This window comes from Atractosteus spatula, chromosome 9 (genome assembly GCF_055471065.1).
Source record: "Atractosteus spatula isolate fAtrSpa1 chromosome 9, fAtrSpa1.hap1, whole genome shotgun sequence".
Taxonomy (NCBI): domain Eukaryota; kingdom Metazoa; phylum Chordata; class Actinopteri; order Semionotiformes; family Lepisosteidae; genus Atractosteus; species Atractosteus spatula.
The window spans coordinates 46,801,122-46,828,686 of record NC_142714.1 but is presented as its reverse complement, the minus strand read 5'-3'; the positions used below and the strand labels follow the sequence as shown (position 1 = coordinate 46,828,686).

The window sequence follows — 27,565 nt, the reverse complement described above, 5'->3', positions numbered from 1 at the left end:
GGTAATGAATGGGAATGTAGAATTGTGATTGTTTAGGGCTTGAGAAACCCCCAGCTGTTTTGGTACTTAAGCCATTGACTCTTGTTTGTCAGGCTCAAATTCTGTTTAATCTGTATAATTTATCTAAAAGTGGATTAGAGCATGCATTCTTCTTGCCCAGTAGGATGCTGTTTGTGTTGTGGTCAAGCTAATTATTCACAAAGGATGTTTAATGCCAAGAAGGTAATGATACAAAAGGCTTCTGCTATCAATTCATGTTTTTGGATAGTGGATAGCCATTGTTAGTGTAAGACATTTACAGTACATGGACATAAACAGTTTTCTTAGAAATGAATGACCTCAAAACTGAGAGACCTAACATCAAGGCTTCTCTGGTTGGATCTTAATGTTCTTTAAGCCTAATATCCAAAACGCTGAACTTTCAACTAGATGTTGGGTAAGATACAAGATCGCTGGCACAATAATCTTTGAGGAATGATGAGCTTTTTCTGTAAAACAAAATTATTGGCAATGGTCTAACCAAAATTTCACGTGGATGGTTTTAAGGATTCTTCTTAATCAAAATTTGAGAGGAATGCCAATATCTACTTTTTAAACTTATATATTGTCCATATCAACATCTGGGTGTTTTATTTTGGGTTTTTTTTTTTGAAGGAAGAAAAAGCACATTTTGAAATTTTAACCTTTATTGGTGTATCTGTAAAATACTGAAGGTTACATATTAAAGTCTGCACTATATTAACAGCTCAGTATGTTACACATTAAGTAAGTTTTTAGTTCAAACCATTTGGACAAATTCGTTTGGATAAACAGTTTACGGCCTAGGTGACTGAACTAATCTATCTGGCAGTTCTTCAAGCTAGAGCATGTTAAGAAAATTGATTTGTTCGTAGCATTTTGCTGTCTGCCTAAGAGTAACACGGTAACGCGTCTCACTCCTTCTCCTCATCGGTCCCGAGTTCGATTTCGGCCTGAGGTACTTTCTGTATGCAGTTTGCATGCTCTCTGTGTTTTGAATTCGGATTTCCTCCCCTTACAAGCACAGAGGCTAAACCACCCCGTTTAGTGCAGTGGTGTAGTCCCGCCTTGTGCCCCTTGTTTTCGAGATAGGCTCCGGCTTCCCGCGACATCTACCGGCAATGAGATTTTCTGTCAATTGATGGGTGGGTGCTGCCTGTTTGCTCAACTGCCTCAAAATTATTTTCAAACTTTCCTTTACCCTTGTATTATGCTTAAATACAGAATTAAAGCTTTTGTGGCATTTCTTTTCAAAGGACGGGATTATAGATCAGGAAAACTGCAGAACCTTCTCAAACGGCATAATTTTTAAACATCAGAACACCCTTCTAGTCCAAAACAATGTTTAACTTGTTTCATTATATTTCAAAATGTTTCGTTATAATTGATCATTTTTGCAACTAATGAGGACTTCTCCTAAGTTATGTCTTCATTTTTCCCTCAGATGTTAAGACTTTTGTTGTTTTAAAGTGAAAAAAAATAATATATGGCTCTATTTCTGTTCCCTTGTTTGCCATTATGGAAGAGAAATAGCAACCCTGCAACTGTTTAAAAGTTTACTAAGACGTTTAATAAAAACTAGAGAGTTTAAATAGATTTTTTTATTAGAAAAAGCAATAACGATTCATTACTTTGGAGGCATTTGTCGAGTGTCGATTTCCCCCCTCCCGTCCTCTTGTTGGAAAACCAAAATATGGTCACCCTCCTGTTACTGTAGCTTTACTATTTGCTTGGAAATAAAACTTTCAAATATTAAAAAATATTGCTTTGCGTGGTATTATTCCTGCGATATGTAGCCTCACACCTGCAAGCAATTTGCTGTCAGCACTATGAACTCAATATTACCAACGTCACATGTAAATCATTAATGAAGTATTTTCTTGCTGAATAAGCATTCAACTGAATGAAGTACCTAGTTTTCGGCCGAAAGTATGGGATTGTGGGAAATGAAGTCCGTGGCATGTGCAATGTGATGTCTTCCTATAGAAATTAACCAGTCCGTGAAACTACTATCCCAGAAACGCCTAGCGCCGTTGACTTTGGCAGGCTTGCTGCCTACGTGGGAAATGATTCAACTGCAAACAGAAACAATTATGGGGAGTAGGTGTTTCTGGCGATGAATCCCTTGTCGTGCGACTCTGAAACAGCGGAGTTACAAAATGTGGCTAAAACCTGAAGAAGTGTTGTTGAAGAATGCCCTAAAGCTCTGGGTCACAGAGAAGTCAAATGATTATTTCATCTTGCAGAGAAGGCGAGGATATGGAGAGGGAGGAGGTGGCTTAACAGGTACAGAACTAGCATTGCACTGTAATTTACCGTAACAATAAGAATTTGCACCACTAACGCGTGTCAGCAACCTATTTTTTTTTTGTTTAAATATGGTTTATACAGCAGCTGCACGGTGTTACGTACTGCGGAACATTTTTTTTCTCTAAATGTAACTTTACAATTTCATTAAGTGACCAAACTGCACGTTGCAGTGTCCTTAGGAGAAATATAATTTAATTATTATTTAATTGATCAATGTCGTTATGTTTTCATCGTTGCTGTTGTTCCCCTTTTTTGCGTAGTGATGAACTTTTCATTCCTAGAGTTCATGTCCGCAAATCACCATTCTAGAGAAAGGACGAATACCGCATCACTCTTTCAATCCAGTATGCTGTTTTGGTGTCACGATCTCTGTGATTATGCAGAATATTATCGAAACAGAGACTGGCATGATAGGTCCTATTCTTTAGCGAATCTTTTGTTTTCTGCTGCTACAGCCCCAGATGTTGAGATAATAAAACAATCGGCACGCTGTCAGTGTCATAGACCCAGATGTGTTTACGGCTCTGAATTTCGAAGATGTTTTTTTTTATAAGTGTGTTTTTGGGTGGAGCCTTAAAAGTAGTGTAGTTCAAAATATTCTTCCTGTCAGACGGTATGCTAGAATACATAATACTGCAGCTATTAATGTCTTAAACAAGGTATGGACAGCAGTAATTTTTACTCAAGTAAAATTAAATACTTGTGCATGCCTCCTATTGCCACCTTTTGTGTTTTTTTTTGGTGATCAATTTTTATTATGTGCACAGCATGTGTGAAAAATTGCTTTTGCATTATGTACCTTCGCTACAATAGACATCATTAACCTTGAAAACAATTCTTGTCCATACACTACGCATCGGGAGTGTATAGACATTAACATAATAGAGGACAGCTACTTACTGAAGACTATGGAGACTATAGTACTGTACCTTACATACTATATCATTGTTAGTGTGACCTCGCTGACATAACAGATTGGCCAAGTGACAAGGTCAGTAAAAGCCATTCACAAATCAGTACCAAGCACACTACCAGATAAATAATACTTCAGTCTGGTGTAGTATATACATGGACAGAACACATTATGAAAGCAGTGGTTTATACCTAGTTGTGAATGTTCTTGATCTTGTAATGTACAGTATGGTTTGCTGATTATTTGTTGCTGTTGAGATTTGACATGGGAAGTCCAAAGTGTTTCTAAAATGGATTTTCACATTTTAATGAAGTAAATAAGGTGGGTGAGAATGGACAGCTGTAGGCTTTTCAGTTACTAAAGCTTAATCAGTGGGCTTACAGTCTTCCCCTTTCTTTGATGAAGGCAACCACATTTAATGCCTTTAAATTTGCTTCAGATTTTAGATCCTTAAATTGTCAGTCTCTGAAGTTAATCGGCAGATGTGTAATTGCACAAACACTGACCTTTGCTTCATTTGTTTCCGTTGTTTTCTCTTGAGAATTTATTTTTGCTTTGAAAGATTTAAAAATTGTGTGGAAGGCAAATGAGCTTGACTCAATGGACAATGCAAAACACATCCAAGCAAACGCCCAGTGGAGCTCTTTTTTTTTTGTGGTGGTATCTGCGATGTGGCAGGTTGGCCTATTGGCTCACAGCTTTTGATTCCTGGGCCCAAGTCAAGACTTGAGTGCCTTATGTGTGGAGTTTGCATGTTCACCTCATGTCTTTGTGTTTTTTTCTGGGTACTGTCCAGTCCACCTCCTAAAGACATGCTGTTTAGGTCAATTAAAGTATCTAAATTGCCCGTGTATATTTGTACTGTATGTACAGTATGTGTATCTGTGCCTTTTGATGGACTGCTGCTCCACTTTGTGTTCTATGATTCTGGAATAGGCTCTGGACTGCTGTGAATCTTACTTGCAAAAACCAGCTATATGCTAATGTTTGGAATAGGACAGAGTAGGTGATGAACAGTATTTTTGGATTGTGAAAACACACATATTTCAATCAATAACAATGAATCACCTTTAATATCGAGATTCATAATTAGGAAACTAAATAGAAAGAAGAACATTCCTGCTCATATCTACACCTATTAAAAGCTTTGGGGAAATTAGAAGTCACTAATTACCTTTGTTAAAATCTTCTTTCATGAGCGATAAAACCATCAGTAAGGAAGACAGAAGCTTCCTGTGGTTGTAAATGTCACTGCAGAAGTAGAGTATTAATTAATTTCTGTAAAGAAATGTAACGCAATTGACAGGTTTTGACTGCACAATATGTGTTATGAATTCCACTAGATGAAGTAATTATATAGAATAAATTGTTAAAAAGAGCACTATTCCAAATAATGTGTTTCTGTTTTTCAAAGACAAGTATTTTTAGAAATGATCAATGAAAGTGGATGTGTAATTTCACTTCAGCATACTGTATGTTGATGCTGCTTTTTGTGTTAATTATTGGATTGTATTAAAGTACAGTACAGTATATCTCAAATGCTTGATTAGCACCCATAGCATTTAAGGCTGGTGCCTGACATAAGTAGTATAAATACATAAGGAAGAAAGTACAGAAATGATTACAGGCAAAAGGCTCCTATTTATTTATTCTCTTTGTGTAAGATAAGAAACATTAAAGGCAAAGCAGAGACAATGCTGTCTTTCCAGTGACATTTCAAAAAGTCTTCTACTTAAAAAAATAAATATAATGAATTAGAAACATTTGTGTGTGCAGTTTTTGTTTGCTTTTGGTTATTTTTGATAGTTAAAACAGTTTAAAAGGTGGCATTGAAGACCTTATTGCTTGCTATTTGGATAAAAGCTGATGACTTAGTTACACAACTATTTTAAACAGCTTGAAATTAGCTGTTATAAGTACTGTTTTGTGTGGATTTTATTTTGCAGACAACCATCTTGGCTGATTTTCACCAAATGAAAATGTTGACTTTGAGTACAATGAAAGGGGAGCTTTCAGAAAGGTCACTGATTCAGAGGCATATTGAACTGTCATTACAGCTTATTAGCAAGTAATGTCCTGAAGTGGGCTGTACGTTCAGTGACGTATCCTTTTGAGCTAAGGAGTCTGGGATGAGCACTTCGCTGCCCACTCTCTAGTGAAGTGCCTCTTTTGAAAGTCATTCCATGTTCAAGGATCTGCACTGCAAACTTTGCATAGACACATTAAAGCTGCTCAATTTACACATGAGAGACAGAAGACGCCTGTCAGAAGTCTAAAAAATATAATAAATAATAACTTAATAATATATCATCAATGTATTCTGTTCTGTTAAAAAAAAGGAGTAGAAGCCTATCAATAGTTAGTAAAGCCCAAAGTAGCTCTTTACAGTATGTTACCACTGCATGCCATAGAGCAGTGGTTCCTAATTCTGGTCCTTGGGTCCCACACACCTTACAGTTTTCATTCCATCCCACCTTTGTTACAAAATCGAACCCTTAACTTAATCTAACAAGTTACTCTAATTGAAGTTGCATTTTGTTTCTAGTCACAGGTTTGCGGTTTTATTTCACTTACCAGATACAACAGTTAAAGTTCCAATATTTTTAAGAGCTGGGGGCAAACAGTTCATTTTAATCTTATTATTAAGTCAATGCAGGTATGGGGATCACCAGGACCAGGGTGAGCAACTACTGCTATAGGGCTTGACTACCTTATCAGATATGAGTTTTTTTTTAAGTGTGGCAACTATTCTATGAGAAACCCAAAGCTACTGGAAAAATAATTTGGTGTATGTACAGTGCCTTGCAAAAGTATTCATAGCCTTTCTTGGTGTCTCATTGTTGCAGTAAATGTTGGCAAAAACTACAGAGAAAAAATGAAATATGTTGATTGCTTATTCAGACCTGTGAACTCTGAAGTTTTTGGTGGAAGCACCTTTGGTAGCAAATGTGACTATACGTTTTTGGGGTAAGTTGCTCCCACTTTGCACGCTGATACAGTATTTGCCCATTCAAGCTTAGGGATCATTTATGGACAGCAGTTTTCAAATCTTTCTGCAGATTCTTAATAAGAGTAAAGTCGGGACTTTGATTGGGCTACACAAGGAGTTCACTTTCTTGTTCATAAGCCACTCAAGTGTAGCTTTGGATCATCATGTTGAAAGGTGAATATTCACCCCAGTTTTAAGTCTTTAGCAGACTTGGATGGATTTTCCTCTAGACTTTTCCAGTCCTTTGCTCCTTCCATTTTTTCTTCAATCCTAACAAGCTTTCCAGTCCCTTTCCTTCCCCTTAGCATGAGGATGTTCCTTTTCCTGTTCACAGTTTTCCACCTTACCTGGTGGCTCATTTTGGAGGAACACCCCGGCCTGGGCAGTGTCTGTGTGCGACGATGCACCTTCCATTTCTTGAGACTGTGCTCACAGGGCTATTCAAAGACTTTGATGTTGTTTTGTACCCTTCTTCTTTGTGTGAATTTTCCTTAGTCTTCATGATTGACTGCACTGGAAATTCAGTGCCTGACTGAGGAACCTCACAGAGACAAGTGTTTTTTATTATGAAATCACGAGAACCACTGTTATTGCCCATGGAAGCCAATCAAACTATTTGCATGGCTCATTAAGGTAATTGCACCAGAATTAATCTAGGTTATCCACAGAAAAGGATTTGAATACTGATGCAATCATGCCATTTTTCATTCATATTACTCATCTACTTACATCTTCTTTTTTGTTTTATGCTTTGAATGTGAGGAGCAGGTTGTGCATATAACACACATTAATTGCTACTTCAGAGGGTCATGACTGCCAGCATTAAAACAACAACATGTGAACTGTGTGCTAGAATCTGAGTACTTTTGCAAGTCACTGCACCCGTGCCATACCAATCTCTATTACAGCTTTTCTAGATAATATGCTTATGCAAATACGTTCACAGAACGCATTTCTGAGTATCACGTAGTTCTGTGTAAGGTGACCTCGAATTAATTTTCTACATAAACTGCTGTTTCATGTTGCCTCAATACCACAAAATGTCCTGCCAATACTTGGATACAACTGTTCCAAGCAGCAAAATAGCACAATGCAGGTTTGTTTCCTCTTTGACACTGCTGCTTCCAAAACTTGTGACCTGTATATTAATAATCTCATATTGACAGGTTTAGAAGGGAGGAGAAGGGTGTGATAAGAGGAAGCAGACCTGTATTTGTACATGACAATGAGCTGCCTTATAACCTTGAATTCCCCTGTTGTGCTTCTGTTGTCAGCAGTGCAGAGTAGTGTTACATACTGCAGAGTAACCTTTTTTTCCCCTTCTCTGTGAAAACTGACACAGGTCTCCTTGTGGGAACACTAGACACCGTCATGGACTCCACAGCTAAAGTTGCACCATTCCGTATACTCCACCAGACGCCAGACTCCCAGGTTTACTGGTCAATAGCATGTGGTGAGAACAAACCCATCAGAACTTCATTTGTTTAAAACTAGAACAACAGTATTTCTGTGTAGGAATGCCCTTAAATCATGTTTAACGGAGTAAAATAGTTTCGTTTGTTAACATTACGGTAAGGTTTGAAGTCTTTAAAGTAAAATCAATATTAGGAAACCATTGCTTTACTTTGTATCCCAGCAGTAATACGCAGTGTTATACAGCATGGTTATGAAACTCTACATCTGTTTTGTCTTTTGATGTGAATAAATTATTTTGATGAGCACAAAGAATGGAATATTTAGATGTAGTTATTGTAATTGTATTGTACTGTGCAGTGAAAGCAGAGAAACAGATGGGTTAAAATAGTTAATATGGACAGGTGAAATGTCTCCAGATGAAAGATGAGGTTTTGCAATAAGTGTCTGCAAAAACAACTTGTGTAACATGTAATTTCCTATTTAATTCATTTTGAATATACATGAGGTCAGCCGATATTCATAAGCTATTCCACAGTGATCATATTATTTTTTGTTAAACATAAGCTAAGTATGAACAGTTACTTTTTATAAAGTACATGTATTACCACAGCAACTACAGGGCCTTATTTTAAGTAGTTCAGGTGGGTAGCTGTGTCAGCATGCATAGGCTGCAAAGGAACAAGTAATAGGTTTATTCCATGCTGAAAAGAGAAGAAAGAAAACACAATGTTTCGGCTGTGGATTCTTCTTCGGGTGTGGCATATGACTCCAAAGCCAAAACGTTGTGTTTCTTCTCTTTTCAGCATGGAATAGACCTATTACTTGTTCCTTATTTTATATAGCTTTCCATCTGAAGGAGGTTTGCTGTACTTTTGTCATTCTTTTTTTCCTAATTTTCTATACTACAGTGTTAAAACTATGAGGGTGCTATTTTGTAAGCTGGCCATGTTATGTTTTTGGAAAATGAGTATAGAAATCTGAGCTATTGATCCACTGCCATGACTTACTGCATTTGGTAAGAAACTCATTTAACCGGAGGCAGAAGTTTCATCACTGCTTTTCTGATAGCCCCTTTGCCCCCAGTAAATACACTGGTTCTTTGACAAATTGAGTTGCTGTGCTGTGTCAGCCTTTCAAAATCTCCTTGTCTTTGGCCCCTGTTCTAAAGTAAATACTGTAGCATGCTCCTGAGGGTACCTTAAGGCAGTGATGTAAATTATTGTTTCAAAAGGTGTCTCAGGCATCTCATGCTACTGTAATAACCTCAGGGGAAACCATAAGGTCAACTAGTGGTATTAACCTAAAAGTGCGCTTTAACCTACTTGTTTTTATTACTCATAACATTGCACTGAATCATTTTATATAATCCTAAAGCAAGGTGATCATTTCAAAGAGGGCACACAATTCAACATCTTTCTTGTGTTTGTGTTAGAGTGTGGAGAAAATAAACCCATTCAAAAGGATTAACATGAAATTCTAGCCTTCTCCTTCACTCAGGTGCCACCAGAGAGGAGATTGTCAAACACTGGAAGTGGCTGGAGCAGAATGTCATGAGGACGCTCTCGGTCTTTGATTCCAGCGAAGACATCACCAGCTTCGTCCAGGGAAAAATAAGAGTGGGTTTTGTTTTTGATTTAAGTATTTTAGATCTCAGTAGTAGATTAAATAATAGATACAAACACGAATAGAGCTTCTTTAGCTGAACTGCATCTTTTGACTTTTTTATTTTTATTTTCTTATTAAAATACGTTGCTTAATAATGAGTAGGTTAAATCTCTTCAAAGTATTTTTACTTGAATTTTTAATGAGGACCTCTTTATGCAGACTCTTTACAACATATCCTCATATGTCTGCTGAATTGTTAAAATAGTGTGTATGTATATGGTAATTGACTACACTGTGTGTAAACTCTGTGATGGATGGGCTGACGAACCAACGGATGGGCAGAGGGACGGATAATGGGAGAACCAATAGGCTGATGGATGATGGGCAGACCAATGGATGGGTGGAGGGACAGTTGATGGACGGACCTGCTGGTGAATCGATGGGCGGACCGATGGGCTAGATTGGAAGATCAATGGTTGCATAGATAGATGATTGAATGGATGGGCATTTGGTCTGCTGTCCGTCTTATTAGATGTGCAGTGTGCGCAAGGCTTCAGTCTGGTATGTTGTTTTTTTTTTAAAAGCGACTTCTGTTCATTTCACAGGGCTTGATAGCAGAGGAAGGAAAAAGCTCTCTTGTGAAAGAAGAAGATCCTGAGAAGTTCCGGGAAGCTCTGCTGCGTTTCGAGAAGTGGTTTGGCCTGCCGGAAAAAGAGAAGCTTGTTACCTATTATTCCTGCAGCTACTGGAGGGGGAGGGTGCCCTGTCAGGGCTGGCTCTATCTCAGCACCAACTTCCTTAGTTTCTACTCCTTTCTGCTTGGATCTGAGGGTGAGCAGAGAATGCAGTTCTACTTCACATTTCTTCTATGTGATCCTTTTCTTTAGTTGTATTTTCTTTAAATCTCACAAAATACACTTTTTTTATTGGGGTTATGATTGGTATCCAGATATGGTTTCTGTCTTCTTCTTATTTAGCAGGTGGCAATAATTTAGAATCAAGGAAAAACGTTAATAACACATTTTCTTTGGCAGTGAAGTTCATTATTTCATGGGATGAAATCTGGAAACTGGAGAAGACCTCCAATGTGATCCTGACTGAGAGTATTCATGTGTTTGCACGGGGGGAAGACCATTACTTCTCTATGTTCCTGCACCTCAATGAGACCTTCCTGCTGATGGAGCAGTTGGCCGATTATGCCATCAAGAGACTGTTTGACAAGGAAACCTTCGAAGGAGATCCTGCTCTTAGTGACCCTCTTCAGGTCACAAAGAGGTACAGAAATCGTGGCATTGACTCGTGTGCGAAGGAATGTCAGTTCAGTCAGTGAATAGGCCTTTTCTTGCATGTACCTGGAACCCAGCACTGCATACTGCCTCTGTGTTTTTTCTTGAAATGTAAGAAAGGGATGTTTTTCAGATTTAAATAATTAATAATACTGCTTTATAGTGTTTCAGATTTATTTTACTGAGGGTAATAAAATTAAACATTTGTATTTATTCATATTTTATATTTCAAATGCTCCTGATCGGAGCTTCATGCAAAGGCGTTTGAGTAGGGAGCTGCGTCACGTGCATAAGCTGCAAAGTTACAGGTACTGTAAAGGTTCATTCCATGCTAAAAAGTAAAGAAAAGAAACGCAACGTTTTGGCTGTGGAGCCTTATTCAGGTGTCAAAGTTCAGGTTCCTTTGAGAACCATTACACCACAGAACCAACATGGGACCATGACACCTGAAGAAGGCTCCACAGTCAAAAAGTTGTGTTTATGTTCTTTTCTTTCTTTTCAGCATGGAATGAACCTTTACCCGTTCCCTCGAAAAGTCATAGCACAATACTACGTATAGTATCTGAGGATTTATAGATCTTAGCTTTCTGTTTGCTACTCTGCTCACATGAGGTATTCTTGGTGACCAGCTTCATTTCTTCGATTTCATTCCTCCTTCACCCTCTTTCCCCCAGAGGCTTGGAGACGCGAGCCCGGAACGAGCAGTTCAGGGCTTTTTTCCGGCTGCCGCGAGAGGAGAACCTGCTGGAGGTCCACGAGAGTTTCCTGTGGGTTCCCTTTAGCCACTTCAACACCCTGGGCAAGATCTGTGTCTCCGAAAACTATCTCTGCTTTGCAAGCCAGGACGGCAGCCAGTGCTACGTCATCATCCCCGTACGAGAGGTAAGAAGCTGTTTTTTCGATGCCCTCCTGGACAGCACAAGATGTCTGGAATTTTTTTGTGCCTTTCTGACCATGATTTTATGGATATTTCCTTTGATTCAAAATACTCGGAGGTGCTGACAAAGTCAATGCAGAGAGCTTCTAAATGAACAGTGAATCGCCAACCAGACAACAGAAGTGGAAATGGTGTGAAATTGCTTTTAAAACTGAGAACAAGAGGCACTTGTGGGAGTATGGAATAAGCTTCTCAGTCATGTGGTTGAAGGCAAACATTCTTTGGTCTGCTTTAGGAAATAGCTAGATGAGATCAATAAGCAACTAATGACCAAACGGGCCTGATGTTCTCATTATTTTTTTAGCCCATGGAATGGCGTTTTACACTGTATTCTACAGCATAGGTTAGTCCATGTCCCTCGTTAAAGAACTGTAATTCTATAAAGGTTGGAGATTGATACAGTATATGAATGAAATACTGTACATATTAAGTCATAGAAATGAATGGTTAGATATTACTTTATCAAAAAATTAATTTTGACTTAATCTTTGTTAGTATGCTGTTATAGTTTTCCCATCCCTTGCTTTTTCCATAATGAGACCCTATCGGCTTGAGGTAAAAACTTGTGGAAATCTTCCCAAATACCGTCTGCTATGACTGTGATGAGACCAGAACTGTACTAAGCACATTTTCATGGGATTGGAAGGGATCTTTCCTGGTTTTAATGAGATATATCCTGGCAGGTTGTTGGAGTGGAGAAGTCAGACAGTGCGAACAAAGCATTGACTGTGTGTGTCAGGGGGAAAAGAGCTGTCCGCTTCTCGGAGGTCAGGGATTTTGAGCGTCTTGCCTATATAATCCGGATGAGGTGTGGGACAGCAGCCAGCCCCCAGCACAGCGGCACAAGAGAGGTATTGATCCGCTCGCTCATCCTTGCTTTCAGACAGGCCTGCCACTTGTACAGTATGATTACCAGTTGGATGCCCTTTTGAGGGCTTCCAGTCCTAAATCTGCACATACCTTCTACAGTCATGATTTCTCCTTTACAAAGAAAGGAAAAGTCAGGCTGCAAGGGTGAGTGCCAAGATAAATCAGAAAGCCCTTTCGCTTTCACTGTAGTTCAAAGATAATGAATTGTGTGTGGATTGACACTGATTCAACACAAAATCCATTTTAGGATCCCAACATACAAATCTTCTCACTGTATCATATATAATTACATTGATTAACAACCAATGTCTGATGGCTTGTGTAGCTCAACCAGCCTGTGCAGGCAGCAGCACTGTTAGGCTGTCTGAGTCACGCGATGATTAGCTGCTCTTCCTCCTAGTCCACAATTATTTGAACAGTTGCTTTGCCAAATTAGTAGTTTTTCCTTTTTCAAGCCAAACTCAAATGGCTGAGTTGTAATGGCATTTTAAAGGTTTTTCCCGTCATCTAGAAACATACTGTTTTTACTGAAGCAGTGAGTAGATGCATATTAATTTCCTTTAGCAACAGGTGCATGAGGGAATTCAGGCTGTCAAAGAAAGAGGAGACCCTGGTCCATCTCTTCATTAGTCATTAAATTCATGTGGATTTTGGCTTTGAGTTGGACTTGCATGCTTAAAAGTGTGCCAACATGACTATCCTTCTCCAACACTGAAATCTGAGAGTGGCAGCCATGCACAGTGAATCCTCTAAAGCTGGTAGATAAATCTTGTATTTAAAAAACGAAAGGAGTATTTAATCGTTTAATCATCTCCTGTGAATTGTATGTCTTGTAAATAGAAATAATGCTATTTAATTGTTAAACTAATGGCAGTGCTTTGGTCTGTGTTTTGTGGTTCTTAGAACATGATTATCTTCTGTTATTTTGCACTTGCAACACACCTTGAAATGCTCGCCACTAGTTAAGTGTATCATTAAAAATAGTGTTGTCACTGAGAGATCATGTAACAGTATATTAAAATCCAGAACAGAGGGTGCCTGTTAAAACTAATCTTGTATCTTGAGCTGAAATTAATTAATTTTAATGCCTTTTAGCAAAAAAAGATAAACCATCCGTTCTGTCTCAGTAGAGATTTGGGATATCTTTTATTGCTCCAGTGCTAATCTTTCTTAAAAATACAGATAATGTTAAGTGACAATGTGGATAATGTTAAGAATTTCAATTTATGTATATCATTTGAGATCAATTTTCATCCACCCACATACTCTCATGTCATATTCATCTACTGTCAAGATCTGTGTGAGAACATATCACTTATATTCCCTGATGGTGGAAAGGGATTTTGCCCAAAGGCTGAATGGAGCACCTTTCATACCTCAGCAGATCTCGGCTGAGGCCTGTCAGAGTCTCATTGAGCATTTTGAGGACAATCCTGAGGAGGTAGCTCTGATGGTGGGACAGAAAGGCACAAGCAAGACTGTTAGCACAGAGGCCCTGATGACGGTCTTCCATCCGCAAGATGCAGAAAACCTGGATCCCAAAATGGTATGCTAAAATAGGCTGATGGACCTGAAAGATCTATCCAAGTGTGATACACGGTAGATTTGCTGAGTAGAGCTCAATTCCTTGTTCTTGGGGAAAACAGCGATGGTTTTCTGTAATTACCCTGCATGCATTTCCCTGTAGCTTTCACCTTATGTTCTGTGACAGCTGGAGCAAGATTGTGCATGAGGCTTATCATTTTTTTATGCACAATACATGTTGGCTTTTGAAAATCACAACTTATTTTATTTAAGATGCAAAGGGTGCACACACAGCCTTGTGCCCAAATAAATTACTCTATGCCAGGTTATTTCAATGCCATATTAATGCACCCAAATTCTTTTGAATTTACTTCCATGAAATAATGCAGCAGGATAATGCCAGCTCTTTTTGTCTTGTGTCAGCTGTATTGTTCAGTTAGCAATGTTTTGCGCAGAAAGACCGGGCCTCCTGGAGTGCTAAAGTACTTTCAGATGACTGTGGCACCAAATTAATTTAACTGTCCCATAATCATATTACTTTCAAATCAGTGAGATTAGGACTTCCCTCTCAATTCTGCCTAGTGCATTCTATTTATTCTGTGTTATTGATTTTGAAATGATCTTGCTTTATAATCCCTACGACCTTTTTATACCCTTTAGTTTCCAGGAACAAACATAAGAAGACATTGATTCAAACCACTGAAAGACAAACCTAATCCAGTTACATTCATCAGCTACAGCATTGTAGTGATTTGTTATACCTGCAGTATTTTACAAATATTGAGAACTTCGTTTTGGTGATAAAATGACTGTTTTCAAATTAATTGGAAATTATTTGAAAAATGAAGACATTTTGGTGAATTGTATGTTATAAAATGTAAGGAGGTGGATTTCATAGCAGTTAAGGATTTTCCATAAGAAATATCTCAACGTCAACATTTTGCCTGTGGGTTACATAATAAGACCTCAGGGACCAGTGACACAAAAATAAATAATAATAATATTTGTAGGTACTCCTATATTATATTAGTTACAGATAACAATCAACTAATAAACTATAATTTCTTAGTAATAAAGGAAAAGATTAATCCCTTAGAAAATTGAAGTTATTTTACCTTACTGAATAGAACAAACAATAAAATCTGAAAGCTTTTTTTCTGGTTTACATTTCACAAAGCAGTTAAGTACATCTTAAGTGTTCTTTACTGGATAATGCTTGGGTACACAATACACAAAACAGCTGGAGATGTGAAGGTTAGTTGTATTATTTCATTGTCCCTTGTGTGACGACAGCAGGTGCAGTGCATGAGGAAGGTAGCAGTGTTGGGAAAGTGCTCAGTAGTACCCTCTAGTGCTCCAGGTTGTATTTACAAGAGGAACTGAAGTTCAGCTGCCCAGTGGAGCTAAACAAATACATAATAAATACTGTTTTTTTTTCTTGTCAGAATTTGCAAAAAATGTCTTCTAAGCTGACGGGTACTTTACGCTACTGATGTGTCTTGCTGCATCCTTCATTAATGTGTTAACAGCTTAAAGAGAAGATGAAGGAGCAGTCGTGGAACATTCACTTTGCAGAGTATGGTCGGGGAATGAGCATGTTCCGGACGAAGAAGACCCGTGACCTCATTGTCCGTGGTGTTCCTGAAGCCTTACGAGGAGAGCTGTGGCTGCTATTTTCAGGTGCTCGTTCTGGCTGAACAGATAAATCCCTCTAGAAACTAGCTGAATGACTGCCAGCAGCCATTTTGTTCCAGTATATCCATCTTCAAAGCCAGTATATGATCATAACAGCAAGTAGTTTAATCTCACTGCCACTGGGAGTTTATAAAACTGATACCTGTTCTATGGTCTTGGCTACCTAATGGAAAGTAAAAATAGACTTCTGGGGTTTATTTAAAATCTGACTTTGTGAAATGAAAGACGTTTCCAACCATGTAGGTTTCCTTTTCCATCTAAAAGCCCCAGGGCTTTTAAACAATTTTCCTTACAGTAGGTTTGAAGGAAATTCTTTACTCGTTAATGTAGCCAAATTAAGTGTAAAATGTAGTGAAAACTGAAATAGGATTCTTCAGTCAGAGATCTCTTCAAATCTCCCAGGTGCTGTCAATGATATGGCCACTCACCCTGGTTATTACACTGAGCTGGTAGACAAGTCTATGGGCACGTGCACCTTGGCCACCGATGAGATTGAGAGGGACCTGCACCGCTCTCTCCCTGAGCACCCCGCCTTTCAGAGCGACACGGGGATCTCCGCCCTGCGCAGGGTGCTCACGGCCTATGCCTACAGGAACCCCAAAATTGGATACTGTCAGGTAACCGCAACCCGTTCCACAACTGCTCCAAATTGAAGACTAGAGGTTTGCATTTTCTAAAGATATGTCATGAAGCGGCATTTTGTCAGGAGATGTTTCTTGTACATTTGTTTTTGTCTTTGATTCGTGAAGGCGATGAACATTCTCACATCAGTCCTGCTCCTGTATGCAAAAGAAGAGGAGGCCTTTTGGCTGCTGGTGGCAGTGTGCGAGAGGATGCTGCCAGACTATTTCAACCGCAGAATCATCGGTAAGTGGGCAGTTTCATTCCAGGGCTGTAAAGGTAAACTTACCATGTATTGCACTGGTTTATCTCCTTACTGCACTGTTCTTTTTTTCCAGTTTTAGAATCGGTTGTAATCTTTAGCCAGTGTGCTTTGTAACTTACTTTTTTTCTGTTGTGTGCTTGTGCACACATGCTTTGCTTACACTTGTTTTGCATATAGAAGATCCTTTTTATTTGCCTATAGAATAAACTGCTTAGCAAACTGAACCAGATTCCTAATAATTTGTGCACCACACAAGGGAATTGCAAAAATGTGTCTAAATAACTTGCAAAAAACCTACAGTATCCAGTACAGCTTTTACGATCTTAACTCCAAGGTTTTTTTTAAATCGTAAATGGCTTGGAAAGAGAGAAAAAAAGTATCTTCATTTTTTTTATCTCGTATTTCATTGCTATTTTGATTCCAAGGAGATGATTTAAAGAAGCCTCATCCCTCCATTGGAGACAAAGTAGGCAGACTTTACTGTTACCATGTTTGTCTGGCACTGCCAGACAGTTCTTCCTCTTGAGCTGATTGGTGTGCTGTGCTGTCAGTCACACGGTTCCACAAATGTGTGCGCCTGCAGGAGCCTTAGTGGATCAGGCTGTGTTTGAGGAGTTGATCAGGGAGCGCCTGTCCCAGCTGACTGAACACATGACAGACATGACCTTCTTCTCGTCTGTGTCGCTGTCCTGGTTCCTGACTCTGTTCATCAGCGTGCTACCCATCGAGAGCGCCGTGAATGTAGTGGACTGCTTCTTCTACGATGGCATCAAGGCCATCTTGCAGCTGGGGCTGGCTGTGCTGGACTACAACATGGACCGGCTGCTCACCTGCCGTGATGATGCTGAGGCTGTCACTGTTCTCAACAAGTAAGGCACTTATGGTTCCTTGATACTGCTTCCCTTCTCTGGACTTTTTGATAGTACTTGTTTGTTTTGTCAGCTCTGCTGTTATATACGCCAAATCAGTAAGGTGATTTTAGAAGGCAAGTGTACTTTTGACATTGTAGAAGATGAATCACAGTAGGTGTATACATAATGGTTAATGTTACATCATAGCATTACGTACTGTAGAGTAAAATGCCACAATACATAACTGTCATTTTATCTGCTACAATACATTTTCGACTAACTGCTTTTATTTTCGTATCTCTAATAAAATCTCGTTTTCAGGTTCTTTGACAATGTTGCCAACAAGGACAGCCCTTTGCCAGCTACTGTGCTGCAACAGGGCCCTGTAGGGAGCGATGGGAATAAGTCTCATCCTAAAGTGGATATCACTGACCTTATCAAAGAATCCTATGAGGTACTATACCGTTTTGATCAATTGGATTGTTTTCTGTAATGGCTGCCCTGGCTGTTTGGAAAGAGAATGGAGGCTAGCATTAAGTCCAGATGTTCCTAAAGATTTATAACAGAGTTTTAGAACTAAAATGAAAGCATGTAAACCTCATTGCAAAATAGCTCTAGCTTATTTTTCTTTTAATTGTACAATATAAGCTTTATATTAATCATCATTTTATTGTGAATGTTGTAGTTTTGTAGTCTTGTGTTTCAGTATTCATTCTAATTCACCTTTGTAGAGCCAAACGTGGTCGTCGTTGTTACACACTTCCATCAGGATACTATTTCCATGTATCTTTTTTTAATCTTTGTGAATGAGAGTCTTCATATCCCAAACCAGACTTATTTGTGTCATATTCTTCATAGCCAGACTATCAAAAAAAAAAAAACGTGTTAACAAGATGAGTGGCTTGAAATTGGGCAGGTTGGAGGAGTCTTCCTGCACTTCCTCATTCTCCTCTGTGTGCAGGATTCATAGTCACAAGCCGGGCCTGGAGTGGTGATTCTAAAACAGATGGATATAATGGAAAATAATTGGTGATTCTAAATTGATAAGACAAATCAATAAGGTAGTGCTAAAGCTGTCTATTGAATGAATGTATAGTTCAAAACTATCAACAGTGTGTTACAATGGAGCAGTCTGAATTAAACTGTGTACTTTCTGAATACGTATAAGTAATTTAATGCTGAATGCTTACAAAGAACACTGTAATCCTTAGAAATATGGTGGCATTCGATCTGAGGAAGTGGAGAGCATGAGGAGAGGAAACAAACTGTATGTGATCCAGACTTTAGAAGACACAACAAAACAAAATGTTGTAAGTAATATATGCTCCTGTTACCATTAAAATTCTTGAAATTTAAGAGCTATCTGGGAACAGTAGAATATTTAAGAATCTGAACAGGAATTCCAGATGTTTTCGCTTATATTCTGTCAGCTTGTAATAGCTTGCTGTTTCATATCTTTCTAAAAAATGATGAACATTTTGTATAGAGTTGGTTTGTCTATGTCCTCTGATGATTGAATACACTGTTTCCAAAAACTTCTGAAAATATAATGTAACTTATTTTTCAGTTAAGAGTTGTGTCTCAGGAGGTGAAGTTTAGTTCAACTGAACTGGAAGACCTTTACAATCTTTTCAAGGTATGAATAAAAGCCTTTCATGTCTTTTACTTGTAACGGCATTGTTATCTAGCCAGTTAATGAGAAATTTAAAATTAATGATGCCAGCAGAGTTTTGTAACAAGACAAGTAGATGGCGGTTATCTACCCTACCAACAATGCAAAACTGACATGCTGAATGCTAGAAACCTGAAAATCAGTAAGACTTTTATCAAATAAAACATAGTTACAGGTGAGGTTTTTAAATATTTTCTTATCAAAATTGAGTATCAGCTGGTTCACTGTGTGTTGGCTTTCCTTGGAGCTGTCCACGTGCTTTTAGGACAACAGGCAAGTGATTTGGCTTAGCCAGTTCCACAACGCTGGGTGAAAGACATGTGACTCTACAGATTAACATGTTATTTATCAGTTACTACACAAAAAACACAATCTTTCAGTTCCAATTCTTTCAAATTTTTCAGGTAACTCTTGGTTCTCCAGCGTTTCAAATAGGATGTCTGCACAAGCAAAAGCTTCTGTGATGTCAAACGTTTAGGGAATTTCATGCGTGTCTGCTTTCAAGTAGATCTTTGTAACAAGGATGTCACTGTGGTTTGTGAGATGGAGCTACAGTTTCAGCTTTAGCCTCTTTTGATGAAAACTAGAATCCATCCTTTTCAGGAATGATCCACAGTGAAGTTACAGGAAGTTCTGAAGAGCTTACTTCAATCTCTATGTAAAGCTCCTGGTGGATACTATTTTGTATGTTCAGTTGCCAATACACTTAACTTTCCATCACCTTGCCTTACTTTTGCCCTATATTACACTATGTGTACAGTATATTGCGCATAACACAATGATGTCAATGAAAGGATGACCACTTTCTCTCAATATCCATGATGATTAATATGATGTGTGATTGTGGAAGTTCTGGTTAAGGATTGTTTGTACAAAATACCTCATCTATGTTTTGAAACGGAAATACTTCAAAAAAGTAAAAGTGGTCCATGGTGTTTGGCCAATTTCTTGATTTCCATGCAGTTGGTCAAATCCTGAATTTCCTAGAGCCTTAAATCTGATTTTAGCGTGTGGTCTGTTTCATGTGTCACGGCTTTATACAGAGGCAGCATTTTCTGAGTTGTTACTGGACGATGAACAGCCCCATCCTCCTGCACCATGACCCCAGCCTGCCATATCTCGAGCAGTACCAGCTGAGTCACCACCAGTTCCGTGCCCTCTTCCTCCTTCTGAGTCCCTGGGCCCATTGTGCCAACCTGGATGCCCTTACTCTTTGGACGTTCCGCCTCCTAGATGAAAATCAAGATGGCCTTATCAACTTCAAAGAATTCTGCTGTGCCCTGGGTAACGGGAGTCCATTGACCTACATTCTTGAGTTCTCTAAACATAAGAAGGGCTGAATGGCACCCTCTTGTTTGTAACCATATTCGTATCTGACCCGTTTGGTACTTAGTAGTTAGTTGATCTAAGGCTTTCATTCAGCGGTTTCTTGAAAGAATCCAAGGTATCAGCCAGAACAACATGGCTGGCGTAGTTTCTACTTGTGGCCTCCGGTTCGTGTTTGACTCTTTATTCTAAAGAAATCAGCTATAAGAAATATTACTGGATATCATAACAAAAACATGTACAGTACTGCTATCAAGATAAAGTTCCAAAACTATTTTTTTGGTTGAAATGGCTAATAGACTTTGAGTAGCTTCAAGGCCACTGACAAACAAAAATCTGCTTTAAAGTAATGTGGGGAAGTTGAGATGTGTGGGTGGTCTAAATTAGTGAACTACAGATACACCATCACTATAGTAACAACAGCATCAGCACCCCGTTGTATGTCTATTTTGTGTTTACAGATGTTACATACAGCGGAACATTTACGGAAAAACTGAAATTCCTTTTCAAGATACATTTACCACCAGGTAAATCTGTCACTCCAAAAGTCAGGATAATAAAAGTCAAGTTGTTATCATTAAATGGTAGTTTCAGTATTGGTACTTTACCGTTTCTGCTCAGTCGAATTACTGTTTGTATCGCAAACTGTCTCAACCTTTAGGCTATTTTATATTTTTTTTAACACTACAAATAATCCAACTTGCTTTTCTACCATTCACTGCTACAGCAGGAAATTCCCTTGTGACCTTAATAGCTACTGACTTGTAATCTTCCGCCTTTCTCTGTACTTACAGTATCTTGCCTTTCTAACATCTTTCTTTCACTTACTGCTGTATGTCTTTCAGCATTTACAGAGATAGAAACAGAGAGTCCTGTGTTCTCAAAAGGCAACAGCTTTTCTAAAGAAGATCTGTCACACTTGAGTCGCCTGAATGGTCAGCTTTGTTTCTCTCTTTTCTCACCTCTGCTGCTTTTATCCACTTCACTGTCTGAGAGAGAGCTTCATTTTCTTTTCCTTCATTTGCTGTGTGTTGCTTTTACATCAGTCTTCAGAATCTAGGTGCCGTCTTTTGAGTAAGAGTCAGATCTCTGACAAGGCAGTTATAGTTCTTAACCAAAAGCCTGTCAAAGTTCCAGAAAACCTGACATTTTAGCAACAAATGAGAGGGTGGTGACCAACTGCAAGCTAGCATTTCTTCTCAAAAGTTCTAGTGCCTCATTTTTCATAGCAGCAATATGAAAGACTCTGTATATAGGGATGAAGTCTGATGTTTTTCTGCTTTGTCTTGTGACACAGTTATTTATCCATTTCAGTGTCTTTACCAGATGCTTCTGAAGATGGAGTCATCAGGAAAAGCCCAGAAAGAGGTAATCTTCTTACAGAAAACGTCCTCTCTGATAGTTGTTGCAGCAGGGAACTCTCGATCTTAACATTAAAATACACAGTCCATTTTCAGTTTAAGTTGAACATCTCATAGTTTCAATAACTAGAAAAATAATAAAGCTGTCATTTTTCCTCTCACAGATATAAATAAATCCACGCTCAGGACATAAATGGCTTGAAAGCCTGCTGAAGTTAATTTTCATTGAGAAAGTATTTGGCCTGAGGTCTTTTGTGGCCCAGCTGTTCCTTGTGAGAATGCCCTGGACTGAGCTTTTTTCATTGATAATCAATCAAGCTTAAATAAGCTTTGAGAGTGTTTTTATTACACAAATTCCTTGTGGTTATTCATGTGTCAGCTACAGTACCATGGCTATAATATTTTATTTCTATAAAAAAGGAATACTTCCAATACACAGATATAGCCAGGTTTTTTGTACTGCTGTTCATGAAATGTAGTGTTGCTGCAAAGCAGTGGAAGTGTCTAGAAATAATACTCACATGAAACAGGAGGCAAATGAGCTGAGCTTTTCAAATTAAAGTCAAAGGAAATGTCAGTACAGGGAAGAAGCTGGTCAGGCTGGTCAGGTAGGAATATCACTATCAGACATCTCCGATACTGCCTTTCAGATTTTTTTTCCTCCAGTGCTGTCACTATGTTAAATGTTATTACGGCATTTAAGAAATTTCACATTTTGTAGACCAGTTTGGGAGTAGGCGTGCTTCTTTTTTGTTGAGGTTAGTGTTCAGATACTCATGAATGAGAGTGATCCATTTGAACATGTTTACTTTTACTTCAGTGTACCTCTAATTCCTGTTACTGAAGGAAGTTTCGAAAATGATTTGCTTAATAAGTGATTAATCTTACTCTGAGTGCACTGTACTCACTGCTAGAGTACATTTGCAGAATCTTAATTTTATTCTATAAAGTGCTACTGTGGATAAAATGTTATCACAGTCATCTTGTTTTAATCAAACAAGTTAACAGATGTCAGAATTAACTGCACTTCCCATATTGCAAGATGCAGGGAATTAGAGAAACATTGTGATGAAAGTAACACCAAACAAAACTGTGACAAAGTCAGCTGTGCACAGTGACAAATCTGAATTGTATGGAGGTAATTCAAACAGGCAATTTAATGTGTACTTGATGGTAAGAACTAGAGATTTTCAGCTTTTTCTGGCCCAAGGAACCCTTTTAAAGAAATATTTCTCTGTGTAAGGACACTCTGTTTAAGAGTAGTTTTTTAAATTATTATAGATAAATTAATTTTTAATTATTATAAATAGATTTTTATGAATGATCAAAATTTAAAAACAGAATTAAAGGTGAGCACATCCACAATTAGCATCTACAATGTGAGCAAATGAATTTACACATTATGAGACTTGGATTGAAAATCCTTGATCTAAACTAATCACTTTTGTTGTTTTTTTTTTTCAGGGAAAGGTAAAGTCGATCTTCAGGCTTACCTTAAACAATGGCAGGATGAGCTCCTCAAAAAAGAAGAAAGCATTAAGAATTTGCCAAGAATAAACCAGGTAAGGAAACTTATGCTACTTGCGCTTATGTCAACGCAATGGAAAGACCTTGATATAATTAATAAAAGTACAGAGTGTGGTTTTTGGTGCAAAATTTCCACATTTGTGGTCATGACATTGTTATAACTCATGCAATATGCAGTACATAATGTGCACATCCATGTGGCCAAAATTTGTATCTTATATAGAACAGAAAACGACAAACAATAGTCTAATTAGTGAGTCATTACATCACTAGTTCATGTATGTTACATTTGCATGGTAAAATCACAAAATTTAGGGATTCACAAAATCCCTAAATAAAGATGTGGAATCCCTTTCTAAATAGGGATTTCAGTCCCAGCTTTAATATTCTTACTGTAACATGTAGGTGTATGCATATGTATGTATAACAGCATCTGTAAATACAGATGCTATCTCTAAGTGATCGCTGTTTTGAATTTGCTTCTATACAAAACTGGATTTTGCATTCACACGATCTTTTCCCAGAAGACCTTTATTTACATTTTCAGAGCTAAAAACAATTTTACCCCCCTCTGTTTAACTGCAAGGCCTAAAGCAGCATGTTGTTGCACATAAGTGTTTCTAAATTTCTGGTGTGCCTGGAGCCTGAGTGGGCAAGAGTCTGCAGCAGTCTATGACAGTATATTCTGAGCCACACCTCAAGGTATATGTGCAGATTGAGGAGGCTGCACTGGCGATGTGCATGTGCTGCAATGGTAAAGAGCTACCATACAGGTGTTTTGAAATCAGTAATTGGTATACAATGAATTAACACAGTCTGAATCACAGGATTTGGAAAGCTGGGATATTGCATGTTTTAATGTCAGTCTACTTCCTATGTTGCCTTTAAATATACTTTTCATTTCTCTTTATGTTTCTAAAAAGTAGTAGATTTTATGTTACATTTCAAGTTATACCACTTATCCTGAAATGAACTTCTATTGTTAAGATCTCAGGATAATGAAGATGTCAATTAATCTGCTTATCTTTCAATTATGGGTGTAATGAGGTGACTGTGAGTTCCACTGTAATGAAATCCAGCAAGCGCAGGGCTCGCATGGACCCGGTTATTTGAAGGCCTGCTGGTATTCACAATGAATCCTTTTACCCAGTGTTTTTAAATTAAGGAATGAATCCCAATGCTCCCTCGCTCTATGTCCTGAAGGCCCAGTTCATCCAGTTCTCCAAGACGATGTACAACCTTTTCCATGGGGACCCGGAGGAGGAGTCCCTGTACCGGGCAATCGCTCGAGTCACAAGCCTCTTACTGAAGATGGAGGAAGTCGGAAGAAGGCTGCAAGGGTCTGGCACTCTTACCCAGGCTGCCTCAGCGCAGTCGAACACCGTGCAGCCAGAGATTAAGGCCCTGCCGCCATCTGAGAGCTCCCCAGGCAGCCCCAGCACGCCAAGCACAGAAGAGGGTGGGTTGCAGCCAGAAGAGATGGAGTGGTCTTTCTCCTTCGAGCAGATCCTTCCTTCCCTTCTCAACGAGCCTGTGATCGTCCGATTCTTCGAAAAACCCACGGGCATCCAGGCAAAACTGGAGCACGCCAAGACTGCTCAGCTCCGAGCTCAAATCAAGAAGTGAAGGATCCTTTTTCCAATCCTTCATTAAAGCCATAAATGATTTCTTACCTATTTGTGTTAAAGGGATGCACCTTATATACCCTTTTATTAAACACACCAAGAATCCTATCCTTTTTCGGAAAGGTTTTGGCAACAAAGGTAGTAAAAGCCTTTATTTTTCAGGACACCTCAGATACTTGCTTTCCACTTGTGAATAGCAGGCAGGTGTCTTGTTTTAAAACACCTGCTAACTGGATTGACAACATACTAGTTGCTGTGTTGGCAGCACCAGGTTTTTGAAAGGAAATTCAAGTATTTGGGGATAAAGTTGGTTAAAGTAGAAGGAGCATTTCTCCTTGCAAGTATCAGACCATTTTAGGTACTGTCTGTTATGAGTTTTAAGGTGACTGGAAATGGTTTGGAATGTGTTAAGCCAGCATTGCTGTTGTTTTTTTAGTTGTCCCAAAACTAAAGCAAAGGGAAATAGACAGTAAACTGGCTGGCTAAATATTGGTTCATAGATAAGGTGTTGTCCGCTGTCAAGGTGCCATACACTGAGCTGATAAATTTCACCATCAAAAAAGGCATAAAGAGAATTTTTTGTTATACTTTAATGATTTGTTAATACACAAAACACCTGTTTGGAAACAGCAGTACCCAAAGGTTTCCTTTGTACGGATGATTATTGAGTATTGAAATACACGAACTCCACTGGTTGTGAGCAGATTTTACTGTTTTTAAAGAACCAGTTTTAACCAAATTCAAAACTAACCTCTTACAACTGGTCGAGTCTGAACAAGCTGTTGGCATTTTCCTTTCAGGAAAATGAAATGAAACCGCGGGACTGAAAATTCATGGGTCACCTTCAAAAAACTATAAAAGTCATATCTGAATTATCAAGATCTGGGCACTTTCCTTTATCAGCATCAGGAAAAAATATCAGTCTGAAAGCAGTAGTTCAAATGTTGAGAGTTTTCAAGCATGTTAATACCTACATTAATGCTTTGTACGTTTAACACTGAAAGGTATTTGGAAAGAGGGAAATGCAGAGGATCTTTTGAAAAGCTTTTATTAAATGCTTTTTAGACAAAGTATGTAAAGTTGGCCACTACTTTATGCATGCTCTTTAGGAACATATTTTCCTGATTTTTTTAAGTAAACATTATTGAAAGGTGTATTTAATAGCAATGTAAAGTTTCTTGTTAAAATCGCCCTAAGAATCTTTTAGGTCATCTTAAAAGTTCTAATTTGATAAAACATTTTGCTTGATTGTGCATGTAATTTCTCGTTGATTATAAGCTAGCCAAATATTTGTTTTCAGCATTGTTAGAAGACTTAATTAAAAAAAATGAATTCAGGCAGGTTTTGAGGGTCAGCAAAATGTAGAGGGTTGTGGATTTGCTCTGTCACTGTTGAATTTAAATTTAACAAGAGATTTTTTCTTTCGGTTTGAACGTTTCTTAATTTTGTTGATAATGGAATGCATTAGGAAAAAAAATGGAGAAACAGGTGCTGAGTGTGTGTTAAGTGAACTTTAAGTTAAGAGTTTCAGTTTTTAATAAGGATGCTGTAACTGTTTGGCTGTTAACAGATTTAATTGTGGAAGGTACAATGTTGTGTCTTTAATTCAGTACTATCCCTTCAGATGGCAACAGCTGATCTCTTACTTTGGATGAAGGGAACAATAATGTGCTCTAAAGTATGTTTAATTCAAAATACTGTAGCAAACAAAGGGGCATGTTTCTTTTGCTGTTTAAAACAAGTTGGATTAATGTACAGATAACATTCCTGTAGTATATTAGGTTTGGTGAGTCTTGAAAATTATTAACTATATTATTTAATATATTTTATAATTTAATATTATTTATAAAAAAGAATGCATTGGTTAATGGATTTTGAAACCAATACAGACATTAGTCTTTTAAACAGGCATTAACAGCTGGAGTGTTTAAGACATGGGAGATAAGACCTTGAAATAAAGTCTGTTTCATTCGACAGTATGTTCTGAAGTACTGTACATACCGGTATTAAAAACTTCAGAACAAATATCATGCTAGACGCAAAAGTACTACTTGATATATCAACTGTATTGCAATTTGCAGTTTGCCTTTAATTAATATGCAACTTTGTTATGCTAATTAAATGAGTTGTCTGATGATATCCATCATTAATATTCACACAACAAAAAACAGAAGGGTATAATTAAAAAGAAACCACTTTCACTGTGTCAATGCGAGCGTTTTCTGAAATTGTATTTTAACATATTCCAGCTTTACAGACAATACTACATACCTCTATAAGTGTCCCAGTACAAGTGCTCACTTTCAAGTAGTACATATACTTTTATATTTATTGTATATTAGTCTCATAAAGAGAAGAAGATATAATTTAAAAATGTTAGTTGAAGTATGTTTGATACTTCAACAGAACAGAACTAGACAGCTGGTTTCTAAGACTATTTTCGCAATGTCTGTGTGAACCATACTGCCAAATAATACAGTATATGTAGAAAGTCTATGTCTACTAAATTGTGTTGAATAGGAAGACTATACAGTAATACCTTCTGTGTAGTCAGGAGGAAAAATGTGTTAAATTTAAAAAATGAACCACTTATAAGAAAGTTTGACTAGCATGTAGAATTAGGAGTGTCACATTTTTGCACTTTTAGCTCAGTGCTTTAGATAGGGAGGACATCTGTAGTCTAATACAAAAGAAATATAAGGTATTTATCAGAAAAAAAGTTTTTAATTTAAAGTTCTGTTGTTTTGACTTTAT

The 27,565-nt window shown here is 38.0% G+C and overlaps 1 protein-coding gene across 3 annotated transcripts; it reads left to right on the top strand.

The window, feature by feature from the left end:
- The first annotated feature begins 2,043 nt into the window (after positions 1-2,043).
- tbc1d8b (TBC1 domain family member 8B) lies at positions 2,044-26,836 on the top strand. Of its 3 annotated transcripts, XM_088925463.1 has the most exons (21): positions 2,044-2,304; positions 7,573-7,683; positions 9,144-9,262; positions 9,857-10,082; positions 10,286-10,526; positions 11,212-11,419; positions 12,158-12,325; positions 13,726-13,890; positions 15,398-15,548; positions 15,966-16,180; positions 16,313-16,430; positions 17,033-17,318; positions 17,622-17,754; positions 18,512-18,610; positions 18,868-18,936; positions 20,016-20,256; positions 20,760-20,825; positions 21,144-21,233; positions 21,613-21,666; positions 23,124-23,221; positions 24,390-26,836. In XM_088925463.1, exons 1-21 carry the CDS (start codon positions 2,178-2,180, stop codon positions 24,810-24,812), a joined length of 3,408 nt encoding a protein of 1,135 aa, XP_088781589.1. In that variant the 5' UTR covers positions 2,044-2,177; the 3' UTR covers positions 24,813-26,836. The 3 variants fall into 3 exon arrangements, with proteins under 3 accessions (XP_088781589.1, XP_088781588.1, XP_088781587.1); XM_088925462.1 differs by lacking the exon at positions 21,144-21,233 and having other exon boundaries at positions 21,625-21,666; positions 24,390-24,891; XM_088925461.1 differs by lacking the exon at positions 21,144-21,233 and having other exon boundaries at positions 24,390-24,891.
- Positions 26,837-27,565: the final 729 nt, after the last annotated feature.

Excerpts from the sequence above, each read along its gene's own strand:
- tbc1d8b (XM_088925463.1), top strand. The coding sequence starts at position 2,178 with ATGTGGCTAAAACCTGAAGAAGTGTTGTTGAAGAATGCCCTAAAGCTC. Across the intron at positions 10,083-10,285 it reads CTTTCTGCTTGGATCTGAGG|TGAAGTTCATTATTTCATGG; the intron begins GTGAGCAGAGAA and ends TTTCTTTGGCAG. Across the intron at positions 17,319-17,621 it reads GCTGTCACTGTTCTCAACAA|GTTCTTTGACAATGTTGCCA; the intron begins GTAAGGCACTTA and ends TCTCGTTTTCAG.